The sequence below is a fragment of the Leptonychotes weddellii genome, chromosome 13 (assembly GCF_054177405.1).
Source record: "Leptonychotes weddellii isolate Sample4059 chromosome 13, ASM5417740v2, whole genome shotgun sequence".
Lineage (NCBI taxonomy): Eukaryota > Metazoa > Chordata > Mammalia > Carnivora > Phocidae > Leptonychotes > Leptonychotes weddellii.
This window is the reverse complement of record NC_138381.1, coordinates 62,211,527-62,237,485: the sequence shown is the minus strand read 5'-3', so window position 1 is coordinate 62,237,485 and position 25,959 is coordinate 62,211,527. Positions and strand designations below refer to the sequence as shown.

General features: G+C 43.1%; 2 protein-coding genes across 12 annotated transcripts in view; one reads left to right on the top strand and one right to left on the bottom strand.

The window, feature by feature from the left end:
• CHEK2 (checkpoint kinase 2) overlaps positions 1 to 25,959 on the bottom strand; it is a 76,256-nt gene that overhangs the window by 34,702 nt on the left and 15,595 nt on the right. Inside the window, exons 1-2 of one of the 10 annotated variants that reach the window (XM_081801892.1) lie at positions 16,982 to 17,172; positions 14,021 to 14,348 (exon numbers count right to left, since the gene is read on the bottom strand). The exons of 2 other annotated variants lie outside the window; for them this stretch is intronic. In XM_081801892.1, coding sequence (XP_081658018.1) covers positions 14,021 to 14,348; positions 16,982 to 17,020 — 367 coding nt within the window. In that variant the 5' untranslated portion in view covers positions 17,021 to 17,172. 7 more of the 10 variants (XM_081801890.1, XM_006741551.3, XM_081801893.1 and 4 more) reach the window with 7 other exon arrangements.
• HSCB (HscB mitochondrial iron-sulfur cluster cochaperone) lies at positions 17,178 to 25,895 on the top strand. 2 transcript variants are annotated; one of them, XM_081801910.1, is made up of 5 exons: positions 17,178 to 17,573; positions 18,817 to 18,913; positions 19,262 to 19,351; positions 19,948 to 20,092; positions 23,848 to 25,895. In XM_081801910.1, exons 1-5 carry the CDS (start codon positions 17,272 to 17,274, stop codon positions 23,913 to 23,915), a joined length of 702 nt encoding a protein of 233 aa, XP_081658036.1. In that variant the 5' UTR covers positions 17,178 to 17,271; the 3' UTR covers positions 23,916 to 25,895. The 2 variants fall into 2 exon arrangements, with proteins under 2 accessions (XP_081658036.1, XP_081658037.1); XM_081801911.1 differs by having other exon boundaries at positions 17,189 to 17,507; positions 23,848 to 25,885.

The following is a 25,959-nucleotide window of genomic DNA, read 5'->3' as shown; positions in this document are numbered from 1 at the left end:
CAAAAAAAACCCAAAAACAAAAACAATAGAGTTAAAAACCTTACCTCATGCCCTATACAAAAACCAACTCAAACAGAATCAAAGGCTAATAGTAATAGGAACCAGAACTACAAACCTCTAAGAAAAAAGAACAGTAAAGAAGCTTTGCAGGGGCACCTGGGGGGCTCAGTCGTTGCGCGTCTGCCTTCGGCTCAGGTCATGGTCCTGGGGTCCTGGGATTGAGCCCCGTATCGGGCTCCCTGCTCGGCGGGAAGCCTGCTTCTCCCTCTCCCACTCCCCCTGCTTGTGTTCCCTCTCTTGCTATATCTCTCTGTGTCAAATAAATAAATAAAATCTTTAAAAATAAAAACACAAAGGGGGCGCCTGGGTGGCTCAGTCGTTAAGCGTCCGCCTTCGGCTCAGGTCATGATCTCAGGGTCCTGGGATCGACCCCACATCGGGCTCCCCGCTCGGCGGGAAACCTGCTTCTCCCTCTCCCACTCCCCCGCTTGTGTTCCCTCTCTCGCTGTGTCTCTCTCTGTCAAATAAATAAATAAAAATAAAATAAATAAAATAAAAACACAAGAAAAAATAGAGAAATCGAACATAAAGTTTAAAATTACTGTGTCAAACAAAATCATCAAGAAAGTGAAAAAGAGGGGCCCTGGGTGGCTCAATCAGTTAAGTATCTGTCTTCAGCTCAGGTCATGATCTCAGGTTCCTAGGATCCAGCATTGGGCTCCCTGCTCAGCAGGAAGTCTGTTTCTCCCTCTCCCTCTGTCCCTACCCCCCGCTTTGTACTCGTGCTAACAATAAATAAAATCTTAAAAAAAAAAAATAAAGTTAAAAAGAACTCAAAGAATGGAAGTAATATTTGCAAAACATATATCTGATAGGGGATTTATATCTAAAATACATAAAGAACGCAAATCAGTAACAAAAAGACAATCCAATTAAAAAATATCAAAGGCAGGGTGCCTAGGTGGCTCAATCGTTGGGCGTCTGCCTTCGGCTCGGGTCATGGTCCCGGGGTCCTGGGATCAAGCCCCACGTCAGGCTCCCCGCTCTGGGGGAAGCCTTCTTCTCCCTCTCCCACTCCCCGTGCTTGTGTTCCCTCTCTTGCTGTGTCTCTCTCTCTGTCAAATAAATAAAAATCTTTAAAAAAAAAAATCAAAGGCTCTTGAATAGACATTTCCTCAAAGAAGATATAAAAATGGCCAATAAACACATAAAAAGGTGTTCAATTATCATTAGCCATCAGGAAAATGCAAATAAAAACCACAACAAGATATAATTTCACATCTACCAGGATGACTATAATTAAAAAGACACATATAGGGCGCCTGGGTGGCTCAGTTGGTTAAGTGACTGCCTTCGGCTCAGGTCATGATCCTGGAGTCCCAGGATCGAGTTCCACATCTGGCTCCCTGCTCAGCAGGGGGTCTGCTTCTCCCTCTGACCCTCTTCCCTCTCATGCTCTCTGTCTCTCATTCTCTCTCTCTCAAATAAATAAAATCTTAAGGAAAAAATAAAAATAAAAAGATAAAAAGACACATATAAGTCATGGAGAAATTGGAACCTTCATATATTGATGGTGGGAATATAGAATGGTGCAGCTGCTGTGGAAAGTTTAGTGGTTCCTTAAAATATTAAACACAGAGACTTCTATGGAACAGCGGTAAGAAAAGTAAGAAGTGCAAAAGCAGTAAAATTAAGTGTATCTATAAAAATCAGTCAAGGGATTCATAAAATAAAAGGATGTAAGGGTATGACACCATATATCTAAAATGTGGTAGGAAGAAGACTAAAAGAATGGGATCAAACTTAAGCAACCAATATTTTACATAGACTGCTAGATTAATAAGATGTTATATACAAACCTAATGGTAACCACAAATCAAAAACCAGTAAGTTATCCAAATAACAAAGACATAAGAATCCATTTTATTTCTAAAGACAGAAAGCAAACCACAAGAACAAGAAAAAATGGAACACAAGAGAACTACAAAAACAACTATAAAAAGCATAAAACAATAAAAAGAAGGAAGTATATAACAATAGAGGCTTACCTCAAGAAGCAAGAAAGACCTCATATAAACAATATAACCTTACACCTAAAGGAGCTAGAAAAAGAAAACAAATGAAGTCTAAAACAAGTAAAAAATGGCCATAAGTACATACCTACCAATAATTACTTAGAATGCAAATGGAGTTAACAATCAAAAGACATTATGTGATAAAATGGATAAAAAAGAAGACCCATCTATATTCTGCCTACAACAAACTCATTTCAGACCTCAAGACACATGCAGATTGAAAGTGAATGGATGGAGGGGTGCTGGGTGGCTGAATCAGTTCAGCATCCAACTCTTTTTTTTTTTTTTTTTTTTATTTATTTATTTATTTGACAGAGAGAGACACAGCGAGAGAGGGAACACAAGCAGGGGAGTGAGAGAGGGAGAAGCAGGCTTCCCGCCGAGCAGGGAGCCTGATGCGGGGCTCGATCCCAGGACCTGGAATCATGACCTGAGCCGAAGGCAGACGCTTAACGACTGAGCCACCCAGGCGCCCCTAACTCTTTTTTTTTTTTAAAGATTTTATTTATTTATTCATGAGAGACAGGAGAGAGAGAGAGACGCAGAGGCAGAGAGAAGCAGGCTCCCCACCGAGCAGGGAGCCCGATGCGGGACTCGATCCCAGGACCCCGGGATCATGACCTGAGGCGAAAGCAGACGCTTAACCATCTGAGCCACCCAGGCGCCCTGCATCCAACTCTTGACTCAGGTCATGATCGGAGGATTGTGAGATCAAGCCCCATGTTGCCCTGAGCTCAGCATGGAATCTGCTTGGAATTCTTTCCCTCTTCTTCTCCCTCCCCGGCTGCCCCACCACCACCCCACTGCTTGCTGATAGGCCCTCTCCTCTCTCCTCTCTCTCTCTCTCTCAAATGAATAAATAAAATCTTTTTTTTTTAAGTGAAGGGATAAAGATTTATCATGCAAATGGAAATGAAAAGAAAGCCAGGATAGCAATACTCATATCAGACAAAATACTTTAAAACAAAGACTGTAACAAGAGACAAAGAAGGACACCATAATCATAAAGGGAACAATCCAAGAAGATAAAACAATTCTAGGGACGCCTAGGTGGCTCAGTCGGTTAAGCGTCTGCCTTCGGCTCAGGTCATGATCCCAGGGTCCTGGGATCGAGTCCCACACCTGTCTCCTTGCTCAGCAGGAAGTCTGCTTCTCCCTCTGCCTGCCGCTCCCCTTCCTTGTACTCTCACTCTCTCTCTCCCCCAGCTCTCTCTCTCGCAAATAAATAAATAAAATCTTTAAAAAAAAAAAAAAAAGAGACGATATAACAATTCTAAATATTTATACACTGAACATGGGAACACCCAAATACATAAAGCAGCTAAAAACAAACATAAAGGAAGTAATCAATAGTCATACTTAACAGTACACACTTACATCAATGGAAAGATCATTCCAAACAGAAAATCAACAAGAATAGCTTTTTTGGGGGGCGTGTGGGTGGCTCAGTTGTTAAGCATCTGCCTTCAGCTCAGGTCATGATCCCAGGGTCCTGGGATCGAGCCCTACATCAGGCTCCCTGCTCAGCAGGAGGCCTGCTTCTCCCTCTCCCACTCCCCCTGCTTGTGTTCCCTCTCTCTCTGTATCTCTCTCTGTCAAATAAATAAATAAAATAAATAAATAAAATCTTTTTTTTTAAAGATTTTATTTATTTATTTTTCAGAGAGCGAGCGAGAGAGAAACAGCATGAGAGGGGAGAGGGTCAGAGGGAGAAGCAGGCTCCCCGCTGAGCCGGGAGCCCGATGTGGGACTCGATCCCAGGACCCTGGGATCATGACCTGAGCCGAAGGCAGACGCTTAACCATCTGAGCCACCCAGGCGCCCTAAATAAATAAAATCTTAAAATCTTTTTTTATTTGTCAGAGAGAGAGAAAAAAAGAGCACAAGCAGGGGAAGCAGCAGGCAGAGAGAGATGCAGGCTCCCCACTCAGCAAGGAGCCCAAGCAGGACTCGATCCCAGGACCCTGGGATCATGACCTAAGCCGAAGGCAGATGCTTAACCAACTGAGCAACCCAGGCACCCCAAAGAATAGCTTTGAATGACACACTGGACTACATGGATCTAACAGATATATTCAGAACATTCCATCCTATGCAGCAAAAGCAGTCTTAAGAGTTGGAAATATAACAATACAAGCTTACCTCAAGAAGCAAGAAAAATCTCAAACAATATAACCTTACACCTAAAAGAGCTAGAAAAAGAGAAACAAATGAGGCCTAAAGCCAGGAGAAGGAAGGAAATAATAAAGATTAGAATAGAAATAAATGACATAAAAACTAAAAAAACAATAGAACAGATCAAGGAAACCAGGGGCTGGTTCTTTGAAAAACTAAATAAAAAATAGGGCACCTGGGTGGCTCAGTTAGTTAAGCGTCCGACTCTTGATTTTGGCTCAGGTCATGATCTCAGGGTTTGTGAGATCAAGTTCTGTGTCAGGTTCCATGCTGGGCTTGGAGCCTGCTTAAAACTCTCTCTCCCTCTCCCTCTACCCCTCCCCACCCCTGTCCCTCTCTAAAAAAAAGAAAAACAAAATAAAATTGGTAAACCTGTAGCCAGACTTATCCAAAAGAAGAAAAAGGACACAAATAAATAAAATCATAAATGAGAAAAGAGAAATAACAACAAATACCATGGAAATACAAACAATTATAAGAGAATACTATGAAACACTGTATGTCAACAAAATGGACAACCTAGAAGAAATGGATAAATTCATAGAAACACATAAATTACCAAAACTGAAGCAAGAAGAAATAAAAAGCTTGAACAGGGCGCCTGGGTGGCTCAGTCGTTAAGCATCTGCCTTCGGCTCAGGTCATGATCCCGGGGTCCTGGGATCGAGTCCCACATCGGGCTCCCTGCTCAGCGGGAAGCCTGCTTCTCCCTCTCCCACTCCCCCTGCTTGTGTTCCTGCTCTCGCTCTCTCTCTGTCAAATAAATAAAATCTTTAAAAAATAAAAAATAAAAAAAATAAGCTTGAACAGACCTATAATCAGTGGAGAAACTGAATCAGTAATCAAAAAACTCCTAATAAACAAAAGTCCAAGACGAGATGGCTTCACAGGCCAACTTCTATGAAACATTTAAAGAAGGATTAGTATCTATTCTTCTCAAACTATTCCAAAAAATTGAAAAGGAAGGAAAGCCTCTAAATTCACTCTATGAGGCCAACATTACCCTGATACCAAAACCAGACAAAACACCACAAAAAGAGAACTACAGGCCAATACCCCTGATGAACATAAATGTAAAAATCCTCAACAAAATACTAGCAAACTGAATCCAACAATACATTGAAATAATCACTCACCACGATCAAGTGCGATTTATTCCTGGGATGCAAGGGAGGCTCAATATTCGCAAATCAAGCAAGGTGATGCATCACATTAATAAAAGAAAGGATAAGAACCATATGATCATTTCAATAGATGCAGAAAAAGCATGTGACAAAGTACAACATTTGCTCATGATAAAAACCCTCAACAAAATAGGTTTAGGGGCGCCTGCGTGGCTCAGTTGTTAAGCGTCTGCCTTCGGCTCAGGTCATGATCCCAGAGTCCTGGGATCGAGCCCCACATCGGGCTCCCTGCTCCGTGGGAAGCCTGCTTCTCACTCTACTAGTCCCCCTGCTTGTGTTCCCTCTCTCGCTATGTCTCTCTCTGTCAAATAAATAAATAAAATCTTTAAAAAAAATAAATAGGTTTAGAGGGAACATACCTCAACATAATAAAGGTCATATATGAAAACCCACAGCTACTATCATCCTAAATGGGCAAAAGCTGAAAGCTTTTCCTCTACGGTCAGGAACAAGACAGGAATGTCCACTCTCACCACTTCTATTCAACATAGTACTGGAAGTCCTAGCCACAGCAATCAGACAGCAAAAAGAAATAAAAGGCATCCAGGGACGCCTGGGTGGCTCAGTCAGTTAAGTGGTGCCTTATTAAGCTCAGGACCCTGGGATCGAGTCCTGCATCGGGCTCCTTGCTCAGCGGGGTCTCCCTCTGCCTACCATTCTCCCTGCTTGTACTTGCACTGTCTCTCTCTCCCTCTCTCTTGACAAATAGATAAATAAAATCTTTAAAAAAAAAAAGAAATAGAAGGCATCCAAACTGGCAGGGAAGAAGTAAAACGTTTACTATTTCCAGGTAACATGATACTATATATAGAAAATCCAAAAAAACTACTAAACTGATAAACAAATTCAATAGTCACAGGATACATGATCAATGTACAGAAATCTGTTACATTTCTATTCACCAAAACTGAAGTAGCAGAGAGAGAAATTAAGGAATCAATCTCATTTACAATTGCACCAAAAACAAGAAGATACTTAGGAATAAACCTAACCAAAGAGGTTAAAGACCTATACTCTGCAAACTATGGAACACTGATGAAAGAAAATGAAGATGACACAAAGAAATGGAAAGACATTCCATGCTTATGGATTGGAAGGGCAAATATTGTTAAAATGTCTATATTACCCAAAGCAATCTACACATTTAATGCAATCCCTATCAAAATACCAACAGCAGTTTTCCCAGAGCTAGAACAAACAATCCTAAAAGTTGCATTGAACTACAAAAGACCCTGAAGAGCCAAAGCCATCTTAAATAATAAAAGCAAAGCTGGAGGCATCGCAACAATGAAAAAAACCAACAAACCAAAAACAGACTCTTAACTACAGAACAAACTGATGGTGACCAGAGGAGAGGTGAGTGGGGGGATGAGTGAAATAGGTGATGAGGATTAAGAGTACATTTATCCTGGGCGCCTGGGTGGCTCAGTTGGTTAAGCGACTGCCTTCGGCTCAGGTCATGATCCTGGAGTCCCGGGATCGAGTCCCACGTCGGGCTCCCTGCTCAGCAGGGAGTCTGCCTCTCTCTCTGACCCTCCCCCCTCTCATGCTATCTCATTCTCTCTCTCAAATAAATAAATAAAATCTTTAAAAAAAAAATAAAAAAGAGTACATTTATCCTTATAAGCACTGGGTAAGGTATACAATAGCTGAATCACTTTATTGTACACCTGAAACTAATATAACACTATGTTAACTATACTGAAATTGAAGTAATTTTTTTTAAATTAAACATAGAATTACCATATTATCCAGCAATTCCATTCCTAGATATAAACAAAAAAAAATTGAAAATAGGTACTCAAGCAGACACTTGAATGCAAATATTCATAGCATTAGTCACAATAGCCAAAACACAGAAATAATCCAAATGTCCATCAACAGAAGAATGGATAAACAAAATGTGATATATACATGCAGTGAAATACTACTATTCAACCATAAAAGAAATAAAATTGATAATATAATACAAAATGAATGAACTTTAAAAATATTATGCTAAGGGGTGACTGCGTGACTCAGTCGGTTAAGCATCTGCCTTCAGTTCATGTCCTGGGATTGAGCCCCACATTGGGCTCCCTGCTCAGCAGGGAGTCTGCTTCTCCCTCTCCCTTCTTCTCTCTCTCTCTCTCTCTCACTCACACTCTCTCTCAAATAAATAAATAAAATCTTTTTAAAAATAAAATAAATAAGGGGCGCCTGGGTGGCTCAGTCGTTAAGCGTCTGCCTTCGCTCAGGTCATGCTCCCAGGGTCCTGGAATCGAGTCCCACGTCAGGTTCCCTGCTCAGCGGGAAGCCTACTTCTCCCTCTCCCATTCCCCCTGCTTGTGTTCCCTCTCTCGCTGTCTCTCTGTCAAAAAATAAATTTAAAAATCTTTAAAAAATAAATAAAATAAAATAAATAACATAAATTATGCTAAGTCAAAGAAGCCAGACACAAAAGCCCAAATATTACAATTCCATGTATATAAAGTATCTAGAGTAGATAAATTCATAGACACAAAAAGTAGGTTAGAAATTACCAGAGGAATTCAATGGGGAAAAGACAGTTTCTTCAATAAACAGTGTTGGGAGAACTATATAACCATATGCAGAAGAATGAAATTGGACTATCTTACACCATTCACAAAAATTAACTTGAAATGGATTAAAGACTTAAAAATAACTGAAACTATGGGGCGCCTGGGTGGCTCAGTTGGTTAAGCGACCGCCTTCGGCTCAGGTCATGATCCTGGAGTCCCGGGATCGAGTCCCGCATCGGGCTCCCTGCTCGGCAGGGAGTTTGCTTCTCCCTCTGACCCTCCCCCTCTCATGCTCTCTCTCTCTCTCTCATTCTCACTCTCAAATAAATAAAATCTTCAAAAAAAAAAAAAAAAACTGAAACTATAAAATCCTAGAAGAAAACACAGGGGAAAAGTTCCCTGACATGGATCTTAGGGGCAATTTTTTGGATATGACACCCAAAGTACAAGCAACAGGGACGCCTGGCTGGCTCAGTCAGTAGAGCATCGGACTCTTGATCTCAGGATCATGAGTTCAAGCCCCACATTGGCCAAGAAGCCTACTTAAAAAAAAAGCAACAGAAGCAAAAATTAATAAGTGGGATTATGTCACACTAAAAAGCTTCTGTGCAGCAAAAGAAACCATCAACAAAATGAGAAGGCAACCTAAGAATTGCAAGAAAATATTTGCAAATCATGTATCTGAGAAGGGGTCAATACCCAAAATATTTAAAAACTCTCACAACTCAAGAGCAAAATGTAAACAATCTAAGAAATAGGCGGAGGAACTGAAGAGGCATTTTTCTAAAGAAGACATCCAAATGGGGTGGCTCAGTTGGTTAAGCGTCTGCCTTCGGCTTGGGTCATGGGATCAAGCCCCACATGGGGGGGGGGGGCGGTCCCTGCTCAGCGGGGAGTCTGCTTCTCCCTCTCCCCCTACTCCTTCCCGCTTGTGTACTTGCTCTCACTCTCGCTCTCGCTCTCAAATAAATAAATAAAATCTTTAAAAATAAATACATAAATAAAAACATAAGTGACAAAAGAAAAAATAGAGAAACTGGACATAATTAAAGTTTAAAATTACTGTGTCAAACAACATCATCAAGAAAGTGGAAAAGAGGGGCGCCTGGGTGGCTCAGTCGTTAAGCATCTGCCTTCCGTTCAGGTCATGTCCCGGGATTGAGCCCCACCACTAGGCTACCTGCTCAGTGGGGAGTCTGCTTCTCCCTCTGCTCCTCCCCGCTGCTTGTGCTCTCTCACTCGTGCACAAGCTTTCTCTCTTGCAAAAATAAATAAAATCTTTTTTTTTTTTTTTTTTTTTTTTTAAGATTTTATTTATTTATTTGAGACAGAGAGAATGAGAGAGAGCATGAGAGGGAGGAGGGTCAGAGGGAGAAGCAGACTCCCTGCCGAGCAGGGAGCCCGATGCGGGACTCGATCCCGGGACTCCAGGATCATGACCTGAGCCGAAGGCAGTCGCTTAACCAACTGAGCCACCCAGGCGCCCAAATAAATAAAATCTTAAAAAAAAAAAAAAAAAGACGAGATTTGCTAAGTGTTGTCCAGGAAGTGGAGTAAAAGGTACCCTGGTTCACGGCTGGCAGGAATGTAAATTGGTGTAGCCATTATGGAATGCAGAATGGAGATTCCTCCAAAAATTAAAAACAGAATTGCCATATGATCCAGCAATTCCACTTCTGGGTATTTATCCAAAGATAACAAAACACTAACTTGTAAAGATATATGTACCCCCATGTTCACTGCATAACTGTTTACAATAGCCAACACACAGAAGCAACCTAAATGTCCAACAATGAATGGACAAAGAAAATACGGTGTATGTGTATATATATGTATATGTATATACACACACACACACACTCTCTCAATGGAATATATTCAGCCATTTTAAAAAAAGCATGAAATCTTGCCATTATGACAATACAGATGGACTTTGAAGGCATTATAAGTGAAATAAGTCAAAAAAAGACAAATACTGTATAATCTCACTTATATGTCTTATATGTGGAATCTAAAAAACCTAAACTCGGGAGGCTCAATGGGTTAAGCGTCTGCCTTCAGCTCAGGTCATGATCCCAGGGTCCTGGGATAGAGTCCAGCCTTGGGCTCCCTGCTCAGCAGGGAGTCTGCCTCTCCCTCTGCCTGCCACGCTCCCTGCTTGTGCGCGCGCTCTCTCTCTCTCTCTCTCGCTCTGTCTGGCAAATAAAGTCTTTTTTAAAAAAATAAATAAATAAATAAATAAAAAATAATAAAAAGGGGCACCTGGGTGGCTCAGTTGTTAAGCGTCTGCCTTTGGCTCAGGTCATGATCCCAGGGTCCTGGGATCAAGCCCTGCATCAGGCTCCCTGCTCCGTGGGAAGCCTGCTTCTCCCTCTCCCTCTCCCCCTGCTTCTATTCCCTCTCTCACTGTGTCTCTGTCAAATAAATAAATAAAATCTTTAAAAAATAATAATAAAAAATAATAAAAAACCTGAACTCATATAAATAGAGAATGGTGGTTATCAGGGGCTTGAGAGTGGGAAAATGGGGAGATGTTCGTTATAGGGTACAAATTTCCAAGTACAAGAAAATAAGTTCTGATGGCCTAACGTACAGTGTGGTGATTATAGTTAGTAATACTATATCATACACTTGAAAGCTGCTAAGAGCATAGATCTTAAATGTTCTTTTAATACTTTTTTTTTAGTTTTATTTTTATTTATTTGCCAGAGAAAGAGAGCACAAGGAGGGGGACTGGCAGGCAGGAGAGGGAGAAGCAGACTCCCTGCTGAGCAAGGAGCCCAATGTGGTGCTCAATCCCGGAACCCTGGGATCATGACCTAAGCCGAAGGCAGCCACTTAACCGAGCCACCAGGCACCCCTTAAATGTTCTCACCACAAAAAAGAAATGGTAATTATGGGATATAATGAGAGTGTTAATTTAACACTACGCTAGTAATCATTTTGCAATATATAACTGTATCAAATTAATACACTGTACACCTTAAATTTATACAGTGTTGTATGTCGATTATATATAAAGCTTGGGGGGGGGGGGGCAGGGAGAGGACAATTACCAGAGGAAAAATTTTGTAAATAGATAATGGAGACAGTTGCACAACATTTTGTAAATGTAGTTAATGCCACTGAACGTAATGGTTTACTTAATGGTTACAGTGACAAAACTTTTTGTTATATAGATTTTCCCACAATAAAAATAAGTAAACATGGGACGACTGGCTGGCTCAGTCAGTAGATCATGCAACTCTTGATCTCAGGATCATGAGTTCAAACCCCACAAGGGGCACAGAGCTTACTTAAAAAAATGAGGGGCACCTGGCTGGCTCAGTCAGAAGAGAGTGCAACTCTTGATCTTGGGGTCGTGAGTTTGAGCCCCATGTGGAGTAGAGACATCATTTAAATAAATAAAACTTTAAACAGTAAGTAAACATTTAAAGAATACTCAGAAATACATTTTTTTTAAGATTTTAAGTAATCTCTACATCCAATGTGGGGCTCAAACCCACAATCCCAAGATCAAGAGTCGCATGCTCTACCGATGGAGCCAGTCAGGCACCCCAGGAATACATTTTTTAAAATGCCAAGACTTGGGGTGCCTGGGTGGCTCAGTTGGTTAAGCGACTGCCTTCGGCTCAGGTCATGATCCTGGAGTCCCGGGATCGAGTCCCGCATCGGGCTCCCTGCTCGGCAGGGAGTCTGCTTCTCCCTCTCCCACTCCGTTTGTGTTCCCTCTCTCGCTGTGTCTTTCTCTGTCAAATAAATAAATAAAATCTTAAAAAAAATAAAAAATAAAAATAAAATGCCAAGACTTATATACTGAAAATGAAAGAAATTAAAGAATACCTAAATAAATGGAAAAACATCCCATGTTTATGGATCAGAAGACTTAGTATTATTAAGATGTCAATACTCAGGGGTGCCTGGATGGCTCAGTCAGTTGGGCATCCTGCTCTTGGTTTCAGCTCAGGTCATGATCTCAGGGTCATGGGATCAAGCCCCACGTCGGGCTCCATGGTCAGTGCAGAGTTTGCTTGTCCCTCTCCCTCTGATCCTCCCCCCGTGCTCTTTTTTTTTTTTTTACTTTATTATTTTATTATATTTATTATAAATAAAATCTTAAAAAAAAAAATGTCAATACTCCCCAAACTGATCTATAGATTCAATGTAATCCCTAATAAAATCCAAGCTGCCTTCTTCGCAGGAACTGATAAGCTCGTCCTAAAATTCATATGGAAATGTAAGGGACTCAGAATTGTCAAAACAATCTTGAAAAAGAGGAACAAATCAGGACTCACACTCTGGATTTCAAAACTCACTACAAAGCTATAGCAATCAAGATTTTGTGGTACTTGCATAAAAGGACAGACACATAGACCAAGAGAACGGAACTGAAAAGTCTAGAAATAAACCCTCACATTTATGGCCACATGATTTTTGACAAGAGTGCCAAGACCATTCAACAGAGAAAGAAGAATCTCTTCAGGGGGCACCTGGGTGGCTCAGTCGGTTAAGTGTCTCCCTGCAGCTCAGGTCATGGTCCCAAGGGTCCTGGGGTTGAACCCTGCATCGGGTTCCCTGCTCAGCAGTGAGTCTGTTCCTGCCTCTCTCCCTCTGCCTCCTTCCTCATGCTCTCTCTCTCAAATAAATAAAATCTTTAAAAAAAAAAAAAAAGGGGGGGCGCCTGGGTGGCTCAGTTGGTTAAGCGACTGCCTTCGGCTCAGGTCATGATCCTGGAGTCCCAGGATCGAGTCCCGCATTGGGCTCCCTGCTCAGCAGGGAGTCTGCTTCTCCCTCTGACCCTCCCCCCTCTCATACTCTCTCTATTTCATTCTCTCTCTCAAATAAATAAATAAAATCTAAAAAAAAAAGTCTCTTCAAGAAAGTGCTCAACTAGGATATTCACATGCAAAAGAATGAATTGGGACCTCTACCTCATACCATATACAAAAAGCAACGCAAAACAAATCAATGTAAGGGCTAAACCTATAAAACATTTAGAAAAAAACAGGTGTGAATCAGTAACTAATAATAACAGATCCTATTTATTGAGCATTATCCACTTTCAAAGTGATGCAGCCCACTTCACCCTTTCTCACCATATCTGTTTCCCGTTCACCATATATAAGCCCTAAGCCTATCTTAAAACGATGGTTTAAGTGAGTAAAAAATAGCTTCAAATACTTCTTTTTTTAAGAGATTTTTTTTTTTAAGATTTTATTTATTTATTTGACAGACAGAGAGATAGTGAGAGCGGGAACACAAGCAGGGCGAGTGGGAGAGGGAGAAGCAGGCTTCCCACCAAGCAGGAAGCCGGATGTGGGGCTCGATCCCAGGACCCTGGGATCATGACCTGAGCAGAAGGCAGACGCTTAACGACTGAGCCACCCAGGCGCCCCTCACATACTTACTTCTAAATTTAAAGTCGTACCTATGAAAATTCCTATATTATTTCTCCACTTTTTAGTTTCTTTTTCAGGTCATCAAAGTTGGACATGAAATAAAGAGTGAGTGATAAGGTACATATAATACATTAGTCATTTTTTTATATCAAAACGCTATTTCAAACATACCTATAGCGAAGCCTTACTACTGGAATCAGGATGTGTCACAGAGGATGAATGTATTTAAATTGCAAGGCTGGCTATTTTGAGATAATAAATAACAGTCAACAAATAGCCTTCCCTATTCTCAAACTGTAAAATGGATGTTCTGAAGCTGCTACAGCAGGGGTTAAGTGGTGGTTTCTGTGATTAGTCCATTAACTGTTGGCAAGTTTGCATGAATCAGCACTTTTCTAGGGAAAGATCTACTGCTCTCTTCAGATGCACCCATGGACAGAACATTACAGATGCCCAATTAATATTTGTTGGAAGAATAAATGAAGGGGGATCCACAGCAGGTAAGAGTCAGTAAACTCCCCAAAACTGCTTCCTTTGTTCCATCTTTCATCACCTTCAAACTCCGGAATCATTCCAGAAGTGTCTTGAGCTTTCTGCTACAACTGCTTCCTCTAACTATTTTTGTGAACAATTATAATTTTACACAATGTAACAAAAGGTCTTACCAAGATTGGGGAATCCATCCTGAAGGGCCCATAACCGAGCCCAAGGGGCAGCGACAGGCTCCTCGGGTTCCTGGTCCTCAGGAATAGAACAGAGTTCCTGGGTGGACACTGTGTCTAAGGAGCTCAGTGTCCCCGAGCTGGAGTGAGAGGACTGGCTGGATGTGGGTGCTGTGCTGGTGGAGCTGGACGTGACTGGAGAGTGTGAGGAGGAGCTGTGTGTCTGGGAGGAGGTGCCTTGAGACTGCGAGAAGCCACCTTGGGACTGGGTACAGGAGCCACTGCCATGGGACTGCTGACGCTTCCCATCCGTCTCTCGAGACATCGCGACCTCAAAAATAAGGGTCCGATAATAAGGTTATGTTTCAAGAAACAAGACTTGCAAGACTTGAAGTTCAAGAGTGAAGAATGGGCAGGGGCGCCTGGGTGGCTCAGTCGGTTAAGCGTCCGACTCTTGATTTCAGCTCGGGTCATGATCTCAGGGTGATGAAATGAGGCCCGTGGCATCCAGGATCTGCGCTGGGTGTGGAGCCTGCTTGGGATTCTCTCTCTCCCTCTCCCTCTGCCCCCTCACTCCACCCACCTCCCCCACTCCTCCCCCCACCCCCCGCACGAGGGCAATCTCTCCTAAAAAATAAAAAAGTAAAGGATAGGCATATTTACATCAGGAAAAAAAATAAATCCAGAGCAAGCATGTTCTGCAAAAGTTAAAATTCTAAGTCTAGATTGATCTATAGTTCCTCTGGGCTGCGCTTTTCATCATATCACTTTCACCGGATCAGTTTTTTGTATGACAGCCACAAACCACAGGAAAAAGAAAAAAATTATTCAAAGGTTATAAATAAGTTAAAAGAAATGAACTAATCTGGGGGTGGGAAGGAAGACTTCATAACAGCTTACATTCATCTAATTTTTTAAAAATTAGAAATGTGGGGTGCCTGGGTGGCTTGGTCGGTTAAGCACCTGCCTTCAGCTTGGGTCATGATCCCGGGGTCCTGGGACTGAGCCCCATGTTGGGCTCCCTGCTCAGTGGGAGTCTGCTTCTCCCTCTCCCTCTGCCTGCTGCTCCCCCTGCTTGTGCTTGCTCACGCTCTCTCTCTCTCCATCAAATAAATACATAAATAAAATAAAATAAAACTTAGAAATGAGGGGTGCCTGGGTGGCTAAGTCAGTTAAGCGTCTGCCTTCGGCTCAGCACTCTCCCTCTGTTGCTCCCCCTGTTTGCTCTCTGTCAAATACAGAAATAAATAAAATCTTAAAAAAAAAAAAATTAGAAATGAAACTTAAAAGGTATTCATTAATACAATCAACACTACACTTAAATTTCATGTTTTGGAACAAGAAAGGGGAAGGGTCATGTGGCTTGGGATAGAAGATGGGCAAAGAAACTATAAACTAATTCACTGCACCACACAGGGGTGACCATTTACATAAAATGTCACAGATACCCGTCCTCCCCCAAGCCTGCCCCAGGACGGTGAAGACCACATCCTGTTTGTTCACTCTAGATTCCCTGACTCCTAACTAAGGGCCAGGCTATTAATGAAGCAGAACACAAAGAAGATTATTCTAAACAACTCCACCTAGCCCTTTGTGATGCTGAGTAACTATAGGGGCTCACCTTTTATCCTAAATGGCCCTCCAGCCCAACAGAATCCTACAGAAACAATTGAGTCACAGGAGACCATAACAGGTTCCCACCCTCACTTTATAGAGTTAATTTGATGGACAGTTAAACTCTGACAACAGAAACTACAGTAAAGTCAAAGTAACTGTCAATCCCTAACTTTAAACCCCTAACATGATTTTTTTATAAAAGGGGGGAGGGGAGTGCATTCTCTCTTCTCTCCAGATACACATACTCAGGCTCTTCCTCCAGGAGAACACGGTAAACATTACTCACACTGACTGTATTTATATAGCTTTCCAGATACAAAGATCCTGATGACTTTTTCTTAAACCACACCAGGGAGGTGATGCCCGAGCTGAGTGTGCCACTCCAGGACCTGCAGCTCTAATACTACTACCTTTGTCAAGGCTGCAACCTCTAATAGCTTTCTGAGCAACACTTCTCCACTCTGAGAACGGACAAAAGACTGTCAAGAAGTGGCTGCTATCCTCGTTTATTGTAAGGGTCCAGCAGGCTGAAACCACATTAGCCTCAGCCATGAGGAGGAGAAAGTATATGGAAAGATTAGAGGCAGTCGAAACCACAATTTTAGGGCAAACAAGTCTGGAGTCAGATGCCTGAGTCAAACCTTTGCATGACCTTCAGGTAGATCACCACCTCACTGAATAGATCTTTAGGATTAAATGAGATGATACATGAACGTTCCTCCCCCAGTAATGCTTGATAATTGGGAGAACAAAATTCCAGTCCCAAAGAATCCGACAGCCGGAAAGGGTTTTACAAAAGCAACACAATTTTTTTTTTCAAACAGAGAAACTGAGTCCCAAGGTGGACTGGTGCCCTCCTACCCTCTCTTCGCCACCCCACCCCACACACTTACTTATGTACACTCGCAGGGCATCCTCCTACACAGGTCAGTGTGTCTCCAGTTCCTGCAGCGCCTAGCTGCTAAAATTGGTTCTCAATAGGTTTTTTTCGAAACTGAATCTAAAATATGGTAATAATTACTAACATTCATTAACTATTTACAAACCAACTTCCCTCTGATTTTGAAGAACACAACTTTGTCCTTTCTTACCCTGCACGTCTGGGCCAGTTTCAGCTTGTAAGTAACAGGGGAAGTGAACTTCACCTCGAAGTTCATCTACAAAGGAAGACAGTCGCCCACGCACTCCTCTCCTCCCCCCGACCGAGGTTAAAAACCACACAAAGTGAAAATTCGGGAGATCCCGCGCGCACTAAGACCCTGGGCACGGGAATCGAACCCCCAAACACCCAAGAGAAGTTCTCCACCATGACTCACCGCGTGAGCCCACCTGGAGCCAAACACTCACAGCAGTCGCAGCCAACGGAGTGGCGCTAACCAAGCACATACAAACTCCACCCTCAGCCAATTAAAACACCCCTGCGTCGCCGCCGGACCAATGAAGAGCGGCGGATGTGGCCGTCCACACGTAGCCTCAATGTTTGCTGGGAGTTGTAGTTTAAAATGAGGAGCGGGACACTCAGAATCCAGGATCCCGCCGGGTCAGCTCTCCAGCCAATCAGCAGCAGTAGTCTGGTCGGCCGCTCTCTCCGGGTTTCCCCCCCGACAGGTTACCGCGGCGACATAGGCCGCGGCCAGATGTGGGGCGGGAGAACTGGCGCCTTGCTCCGGGTGTCGGGGCTGTGGCCGGCAGGGGTCCTCGGAAGGAGACCGCTAAGCTGTAATGCTGCGTCTCTGGCGGGAAGGAATTCGCCCCAGTGTTGGAACTGCGGCGGCCCAGGGGGCCCCATGCGGGAGCATGGGTTCTTCTGCCCACAGTGCCGCGCGCTGCAGCCACCTGACCCCACTCGAGATTACTTCAGCCTCATGGACTGGTACGGGAGGCCATTTCGGGAAACACGCGGGGGCGAGAGAGACGTCAGAGGCTCAGGAGCCAGGCGGTAGGGCCGCTAGTGCTTGGGAAGGAGAAGGCGGGCCGGTTAGATCGGTGGGCGGAGCCGTAGAGAAATAGGGGCGGGGCCTGGGAGCACGGAGGGTGGGATTGCGGCCAGTGAGAGAGGAAATTGAGGGGTGAACCTGAAGATAGGGCCTCTGAGGAATGAAGACGAGAAGGGTGGAGGGACTGGAGGGGCGGGGAAGGAACTTAGGGGAAATTGAAGGCGGGAGGCTTCTGTAGAGGGAGACCTGAGGGGCGGGGCCTGAGGGAAGTGTACTGGAGCGGCTGCAGAAAGACTCGATTTTGGCCCAACTCGAAATTGGCCCAATTTTAGCAGCTAGGCGCTGCAGACGGATAGGGTCAGAATGGTTAAAGTTGGATTGAGACTTTTAAGAAAGGCGTACTGAGGTATTATCCAAAATAAGGGAGTGAAGGAGCTTCCCGGTTTGTGAACACGTGGAGATGGGAGAGTAGTGCCCCTGGAGAGGGCTTGGAAGCTCCCCGGCCCTTTCCCTCATGCTTGTTTTCCATGTGGTTGTTCCTGAGTTACATCCTTTTATAATAAAATAAATCTAGAAAGAAAAACAAAATAGGGTGTAAAAGCACCGGAAAACTTAATATTGTGGTCTGAGTCTAAGGGAGAAATAAGAACTGGAGGGAAAGAGTCAGAAAAGTGGTTGTTTTTCCTGTTTCCCTCCGAACGTGGAGCTTGGAGAGGTGATGAAATTTGGGCAGAGCTAAACTGTTAAGACAGGGCACGCTCCGGGAACGTAAAGTGAAAGGAACTGGGTTAAAATAAAGTGAAAGACAAAGATGAAAGGACCTGGGACTTCGAAAGATAGAATGGGATTCGGAATGGTCCTTCCCCTTAACTCTGGGATGGGCCCCTACCAGTCACTCTGCACTTAGGATGTGCTGCTGTGACACTATCCTTTAAGTTCTGAAAGCATGCCAAACTTGCTTGCACCTCAGGGACTTTGCATGTTCCCTCTGCCTCTTGGTGACTTTTCTCTCTGATCTTTGATTATTTTTCATCATCATTCAGGTCTCAGCTCAAATGTCATCTCTTTGTCCACCACATGTACCACTTTCTCTGACCCTGTTCTCTTTTCCTTCACAGCACTTTTTGAAGTTATCTCTCTCTACGTGTATATTGCATTTACCCCCATGAGAACAGGAACCAGGCCCATAGTATACAAATCTATAAATATTTGGTGCATGAATTTTATCTCCCAATTTCCTTACAGCAACCGTGCCTTCAGAGTTGACACAGCAAAGCTCCAGACTAGGTACCAGGAACTACAGCGTCTTGTCCACCCTGATTTCTTCAGCCAGAGGTCTCAGGTAGCCTGTTGGCCACCCCAATCATACCCAAACGCTAGTGTACATGGGGTGGGTGGCAGTGGCCTTGTGGTGATGTGATTATCAGAGATAGAGCTAAACAACCAGCTCCACCCTGGGGCAGCCTGACCCCAGTTGGCAGACCCTGAACCTGCCCTGCACTCACAGCTTTTACCTGACTTCCCAGAAGAATTAGAATACATTAGTTGAAAATAAAGACATCTCATCCCACACCACTTCTACTTGGGAGACTTCCTTAGTTGTCTGCCCATCAGTATTTTATGAAACAGTTTGTGAATGTAATGTGGCTGATTTGGATGGTAATGAGATTATCTTCATCTCTACTAACAGACTGAAAAGGACTTCTCAGAGAAGCATTCAACCCTGGTGAATGATGCCTATAAGACCCTTCTGGCTCCCCTGAGCAGGGGACTATACCTAGTAAGGTGATTTCCCAACCCTCTATGCGTGACTACATGCTATCCATTGGGCTGTGGGACAGCTGCTCCCCTGCATTCAGCAGAAGAGTGCTTGAGACCTGAGCTAGTCTAGGGACCCAAAGATAATTAGCCTCAATGATACTGCATGAGAATAGTTTTCTCTGAGTATTTGTAAATCTTACTTGCCCGAGTGCATTATTTTTTTACCATTTGGTAGCATTTAGGAAAGAGTATTTTGGGGGTTTTTTGGTGGGGGAGGGAAGAGTTTAGCACCTTAGAATTTTAGGATTTAATAGAGCCTTTACAAATATCTAGTTCAGTCTCCCAAGTGGAGGAACAACTCCCCTAGGGTAACACAGTTCCAGGTAGCAGAGAGGAATCCTGTCCCAGCACTCCTGTCTCTGTCCAACTTTCCCATACCCTACCTTCACATTTTCACTATTAAGACAGTTCAAGGTTAAAAAAAAAAAAAAAGTTCAAGGTTTTTTTGTTTGTTTTTTTGTTTATGAATCGTATTCTGTTCTATGAGTAGGATTTATTACTCTGGCCACAGTCTCTTCAACCAACCTTACTTTTTTCTGCTTTATGTCCCAATAGCTAAAGCTCCATGGATTAGAGATTCCTGAAGGGACAGATGATGAAATGGACAGGCAATTCCTCATGGAAATAATGGAAATCAATGAAAAACTTGCAGAAGCTCAAAGTGAAGCTGCCATGAAAGAGATTGAATCTATTGTCAGAGGTAAAAGATAAAATACCACTGAATGCATTTTATTGCTGTTACAAGTACATGTCCAAGGTTAGGTGAAAAATGAATATAAAGACTACATATAGATCATCATAATGATTCAGGGAGTATTTTTTTTTTCTTGGTTATACTGAAACCAATTTTGACTGGAGGTTAGACTTGCAACATCTCTAACTTTCTGGAAGGCAGCCTTAAACCAAGAATGTAATAATATTTTGCAGATTGCAATCCTCCTTCCTACCCATGACATCATTAGATGTTATTATCGTCTCTGACAAGAATAATTAGGCCTTAGAAGTTCATGGAAATGCCCAAGGTCACATTGCAAAGACTGAAAAACTGACTTCTGATCGCATATTACTTTGTTTCCCACTTTATTTCACACTGTATCAGGCAGGGTTCTCCAGAGAAACAGAACCAATAATATACATGTATATATGGAGAGAGAGGGAGAGAAAGAGAGAAACCTATTTTAAGGAATTGGCTCACAGAATTGTGAGGGCTAACAAGTCCAAAATATGTCGGGCAGACCAGGAGGCTGGAAACTCAAGCAGGACTTCTATGCCTACATTATCCAAGCTAATCTTTTTTTTTTTTTTTTAAAGATTTTATTTATTTGACAGTGAGAGATACAGTGAGAGAGGGAACACAAGCAGGGGGAGCGGGAGAGGGAGAAGCAGGCTTCCTACTGAGCAGGGAGCCCGATGCGGGGCTCGATCCCAGGACCCCGGGATCATGACCTGAGCCGAAGGCAGACGCTTAACGACTGAGCCACCCAGGCGCCCTATCCAAGCTAATCTTTACTTAAAGTCAACTGGTTGTAAATCACATTTACAAAATACCTTCACAGCAATATCTAGACTAGCGTTTGACCAAACAATTGGGCACCATAGCCCAACCAAGTTGACACATAAAATTAACCATGCCATGTAGAAGAAGTTCCAAGTTCTCACTCCAATTGTATGCACATATGTACTTTCACAAATATTTGTGGCATGCCCGCTGTGTATCAAGCATTGTGCAAGATACCAGTGAACGAGAAAGACCCGTGTCTTCATGGAGTTTATATATTCCAACTCAACGTGTCCAAAATGGAATTCATGAGCTTCTCCCCTCCCTCCTAAAAAAAAAAAAAAAAAACCAACCTATTCCTCTGCTGATGTTCCCTAAGTGAATGACACCATCCGGTTGCGCAAGTCCAAAACACTGAGGAGGCGTTCTTAACAACTTGTCCTCCCTTACCCCCGTAGACAGTCATCACCAAATCTTGAAATGCTGACCTTCTAAATATGTCCCAAATCTGTCTGTCTTCACTGCCAGCACCCTGTTCCAAACTGCCATTCTTTCTCACCTGGACAACTGCAGTAGCTCCAGACTGGTCTAGCTATACTTCAATCGAATATATTCCTATACTGTCACTTATGAGATCTTTTGAAACCCAAATCTAATCATATTACACTTGGTTTTGCTTTTTTTTTTTTTTTTAAAGATTTTATTTATTTATTTGAGACCGAGAATGAGAGAGAGAGAGAGCATGAGAGGGGGAGGGTCAGAGGGAGAAGCAGACTCCCTGCCGAGCAGGGAGCCCGATGCGGGACTCGATCCCGGGACTCCAGGATCATGACCTGAGCCGAAGGCAGTCGCTTAACCAACTGAGCCACCCAGGCGCCCCTACACTTGGTTTTGCTTTAAAACTTTAAGTGGCTTCCCATTGCTCTCAGGTTAAAGACCAAAGTCTTTAGTAAAGCATACAAGGCCCTGTATGGTCTGACCTCTGCTTCCTCCCATTTGCCCCTCCACTCTAGCCACACAGGCCATTTCTAGTTCTTCATCTCTACCAGGCACCTTTCTACCCTAGGGCCTTTGCACATGCTGTTCTGCTTAAAACCCTCTTCTCCTCCTTCCTCTAGTGAACTCTTCCTCTTCCAGATCTGGGGGGCAATCATCACTTCCTCAGAGAACCTCTTTATCTGTACCTTTTGGCAGTGGATACCTCCCCCTTACAGCACTAATCACAGTTAAAACCTTACTGTTCTACATGAGATTATTTGACCAATGTCAACCTCCCTCCCTCCCTCCTTAGACTAGAAGTTCTGCAGAGGCAGTAATTGTTTCTGCTTTTTGGTCCCCTCATATCCTCAGCCCAGGTAGTATATACAGCCCATGGTGTATATAACATGGGCTCAGTAAATATTAATTGAGTAAATAAATAATGAAAAAAGAAGCTAAAATCAATAAAATGGTGGGGGGGGGAGTCTATCAGGGATGTATCAACAGCCTTTCGGCTGGGTGGTGTTGGAAGAAGACCTCAAGGCTTACGGTCATAAACCCCCTCTGCACAGCTTTGGAAGGCAGAGGAACATGACGCTCTGCTGTGAGCGGGTCTTGGGTGCAGTGTCAACACTGCCATTGACTTTACATGTAACCTTGAACAAGCAGCTTCACCCCTCTAAGCCTCAGTTTCCTCATCTGTAAAATGGAGATAACATTAATACTGGTTGTTGCAAGGATTAAATTAAATCAAATAAAACATGTAAAACACATAACACAGTGCCTGGCCCATAGCAGGTACCCAGTCACTGGTGGGGGTTATTCTAGCCCTATAGTAAATGTCTGGTTTCGAACAGGTCACTGACCTTCATTTAGATTAATTCCTAAGTTTCCTCTCCTATGAGCATGTGCTAAGGCCCAAAGTAAGCAAATATTCAAGGGCATAGAGCTAGTTAGATCTGGGCAGAACTCCTGAGCCCCTAGACTCCTAGTCCAGTGTTCTTTTGTCAACACCACGTTGCTAGTTTCCCACAGCTGTCTAGGAGTCTGGAGACTTGGGGTCTGCTCCCAGCTCCTCCACTCAACCAACCATATGACTAGGGCCATCTCCCAATACCTGTAACTGCCTACAAAGGAGATATAACATATTTGAAAGTGCTTTGAAAGCAGGCACCATATAAGTGATTGATACTTTTTATATCTGAAAAACACATTTACAGTAAAATTCTTCATTTCCTAATGAGGACACAGAAACATCAGGTAGCTGCTCCTTTACCTTATCTGGCATCTTCTCTCTTATGGTACAATATGATCTAAGTGTTTCATTTTCCTGGGAGGCTGTATAATTTGCAAGTGGTTGTTTGAAACACTGTAATGCCCTACCCATAGGCAATCCCAGTTTGCTAATTTTCTCCTACCTGAAATCTGGAAAATTCAGACTGCTTGGTGGAGACAATCAAAGCATTTCCCTGTCCTTTTTTTTTTTTTTTAAATGATTGTATAGCCGTTTTACAAGCCTTAGTGATTGCCCCTCAGACCTTTCAGAGGTAGAAAAACATAATGTTAGTAGGGTCAGCTACACTAAACAGGAGCTGCTGGGGAGCCTGGGTGGCTCAGTCGGTTGAATGTCCGACTCTTAGTTTCAGCTCAGGTCATGATCTCAGGGTTGCGGGATTGAGCCTTGATTCGGGCTCTGCGCTCAGCAGGGAGTCTGCTTGAGATTCTGTCTCTCACCCTCTGCCCCTCCCCCGCACACACGCGTGCACCCTTTCTCTCTCTCTCAAATAAAGATAAATAAATTTAAAACAAAACAAAACACAGCAGCTGCCATCATGGGACATGTGGACACAGGGCTTATGAGGCCTTACCCTGGAATCTAAGCTTCCTGTTGTATTGTGTTGAAACCAGCTACCAAGTGTTATCTTCACATTGTTAGTCTATATAAATAGAAAAATTAAGATAGTGATTTTCTCTTTCAGCTAAACAGAAAGAATTGACTGACAATGTGAGCAGAGCTTTTGAACAAGGTACTTTCTTCATGTCTTAACTTTCTTAAATGTGGAAAGAAACTGTAAGCACTGAGGTATAACCATCAATTCAATAAATAGCTATTTTATACCCATCCTATGATAAGTACATGGGGAGCTATAAAATATAGGCAAGTGGACACTTCTCCCTTCAAGGATTCACAGCTTGCTAGAGAAATAAGCTGTGTGCCAAAAACTGTGATATGCCAGTGAAAGAGTAGATGAAAGTGCTTCTGTTCCTCTTTAGCAAGTAGAAGTTAAGGTACGGGATGTAGGCTGAAGCCAACACAGGCAGATCCTGAGGGCAAGGCTGCACAGTCGACATTTGGTAAAGCCTGCACACCCCTTTCCTCTGCAAGCCCAGAAGGAGAAGCCCACAGCAGAGCTGTGCCCAAATTTCAAAATAGGAATGTTCATCCTGGTCCCCATTGCCCCTGGCTTTCAGCTCAAAGAGATTCAGTCTATTTCTGGCTATTTTGAAGTAAGAACAGTCTTTCTCTCCATCCCAGACTTGTGCCACCCCTTAAATAAAGGAATAATGGCCCTTTGGCTGAAGGATCATTTGATTGCAGGAAGCCGAAGGCCACTCAAGCTAGCCCAGCTAGTTAAAAAGAGGTTATTATAGCTAAAAAGAGGTTATTATAAGGAATTAGGACTATGTCCCCAAATCCAAAGAGAAAGTCCCTGTGATGATTATAGTATACAGTGTTATATGAGCTCTTCTGGGGCAAAGCCTGGGAACCGGAAAGCAGTCTGAAACCAAAACTGCAGTCCTGGACTCGATGCCTCTGGCAGTTTCATTCCATCCTCTTCTCCTCATTATAAACCGGTTCCATCCACTTCTTCATTAGCGTACAGTGCTCCAAAATGGCCTCCCCCACTGGTGACTCCTTAGTTCGCCTAGGTCCATTACCTTATAAGAGCAAGGACTTTGACCATCTGACTAGAGTCCCCTAGACCCAACTCTAGATTCCCGAGAGGGGGGATTTGGTTGGCCCAGCCTGAGCCAGATGTCCACTCAAGTCCAGTCAGCTAGTGCTGAGGGAACAGGCTTATACAGTGTGCCATCCAGTTTGCAAGGACTGTAGAAGTCTGTTCTGACACAGAGGCAGAGGAAGGGTCTCTGAATATATGTTAGGGAAATACAGATTAACAGCCTGATATGGCTGCCTGAAATCCATGAACCCAACCCACTGACTATTCAGGTGTTCCACCAGGGCTCACCCCCATCTCCTACTGCACTTTTGTAGATTTTTTTTTCGTAGATTTTAAGAAGAATAAATAATATTTAAGTACAATTTAAGGAATAAAAACAGAAGGAACACCCATGTCCCCACCGCCCAGCTTAAGAAATAGAACATGCAAAGAAGATATACAAATAGTCAATAACTATGGAAAGATGTGCAACATCACTAATCATTAGGCAAATGAAAATCAAAACCACAACGAGATACTGATTAAGATGGCTAGTATTAGAAAACTCAGAAAATAACAAGTACTGGTGAGGGTCTGGAGAAGTTGAAACCATTGTGCACTGTTGGCGGGGATGTAAAATAGTGCAGCCACTAAGGAAAACATTATGGTATTTCCTCAAGGAATTAAACATAGGATCACCATAAGATCTAGCAATTCCACTTCTAAGAATATACCTGAAGAATTGACAGCAGGGACTCTAAAGAGCTGCTTGTATGCTGTCAAAGGTAAAGCCAGATACTACTTAAAGTGGTAAGGATAGATTTTAATCAGTAATAACTATTGCAATAGGGAAGAGTCTGGTGTGAACTGAACTCCTGATTTATACAAAGGTTACTGGGCGTTTTAAAGAAAGAATGAAGGGCACGTGGGTGGCTCAGTTGGTTAAGCATCTGCCTTCAGCTCAGGTCATGATCCCAGGGTTCTGTGATTGAGCCCAGCATCAGGCTCCCTGCTCATTGGGGAGTCTGCTCCTCCCTCTCCCTTCCACCCCCCCTACCCCCGCCCCCCCGCTCATGGTCTCTCTCTCTCTCTCTCTTAAATAAATAAATAAAATCTTTAAAAAAAAAATAAGAATGAGGGAGTAGGGAG

Coding starts and splice junctions, on each gene's coding strand:
- HSCB (XM_081801910.1), top strand. CDS start 17,272: ATGTGGGGCGGGAGAACTGGCGCCTTGCTCCGGGTGTCGGGGCTGTGG. Junction 19,352..19,947: donor TGAGCAGGGGACTATACCTA/GTAAGGTGATTT, acceptor ATGTCCCAATAG/CTAAAGCTCCATGGATTAGA. Junction 20,093..23,847: donor GATTGAATCTATTGTCAGAG/GTAAAAGATAAA, acceptor TTTCTCTTTCAG/CTAAACAGAAAGAATTGACT.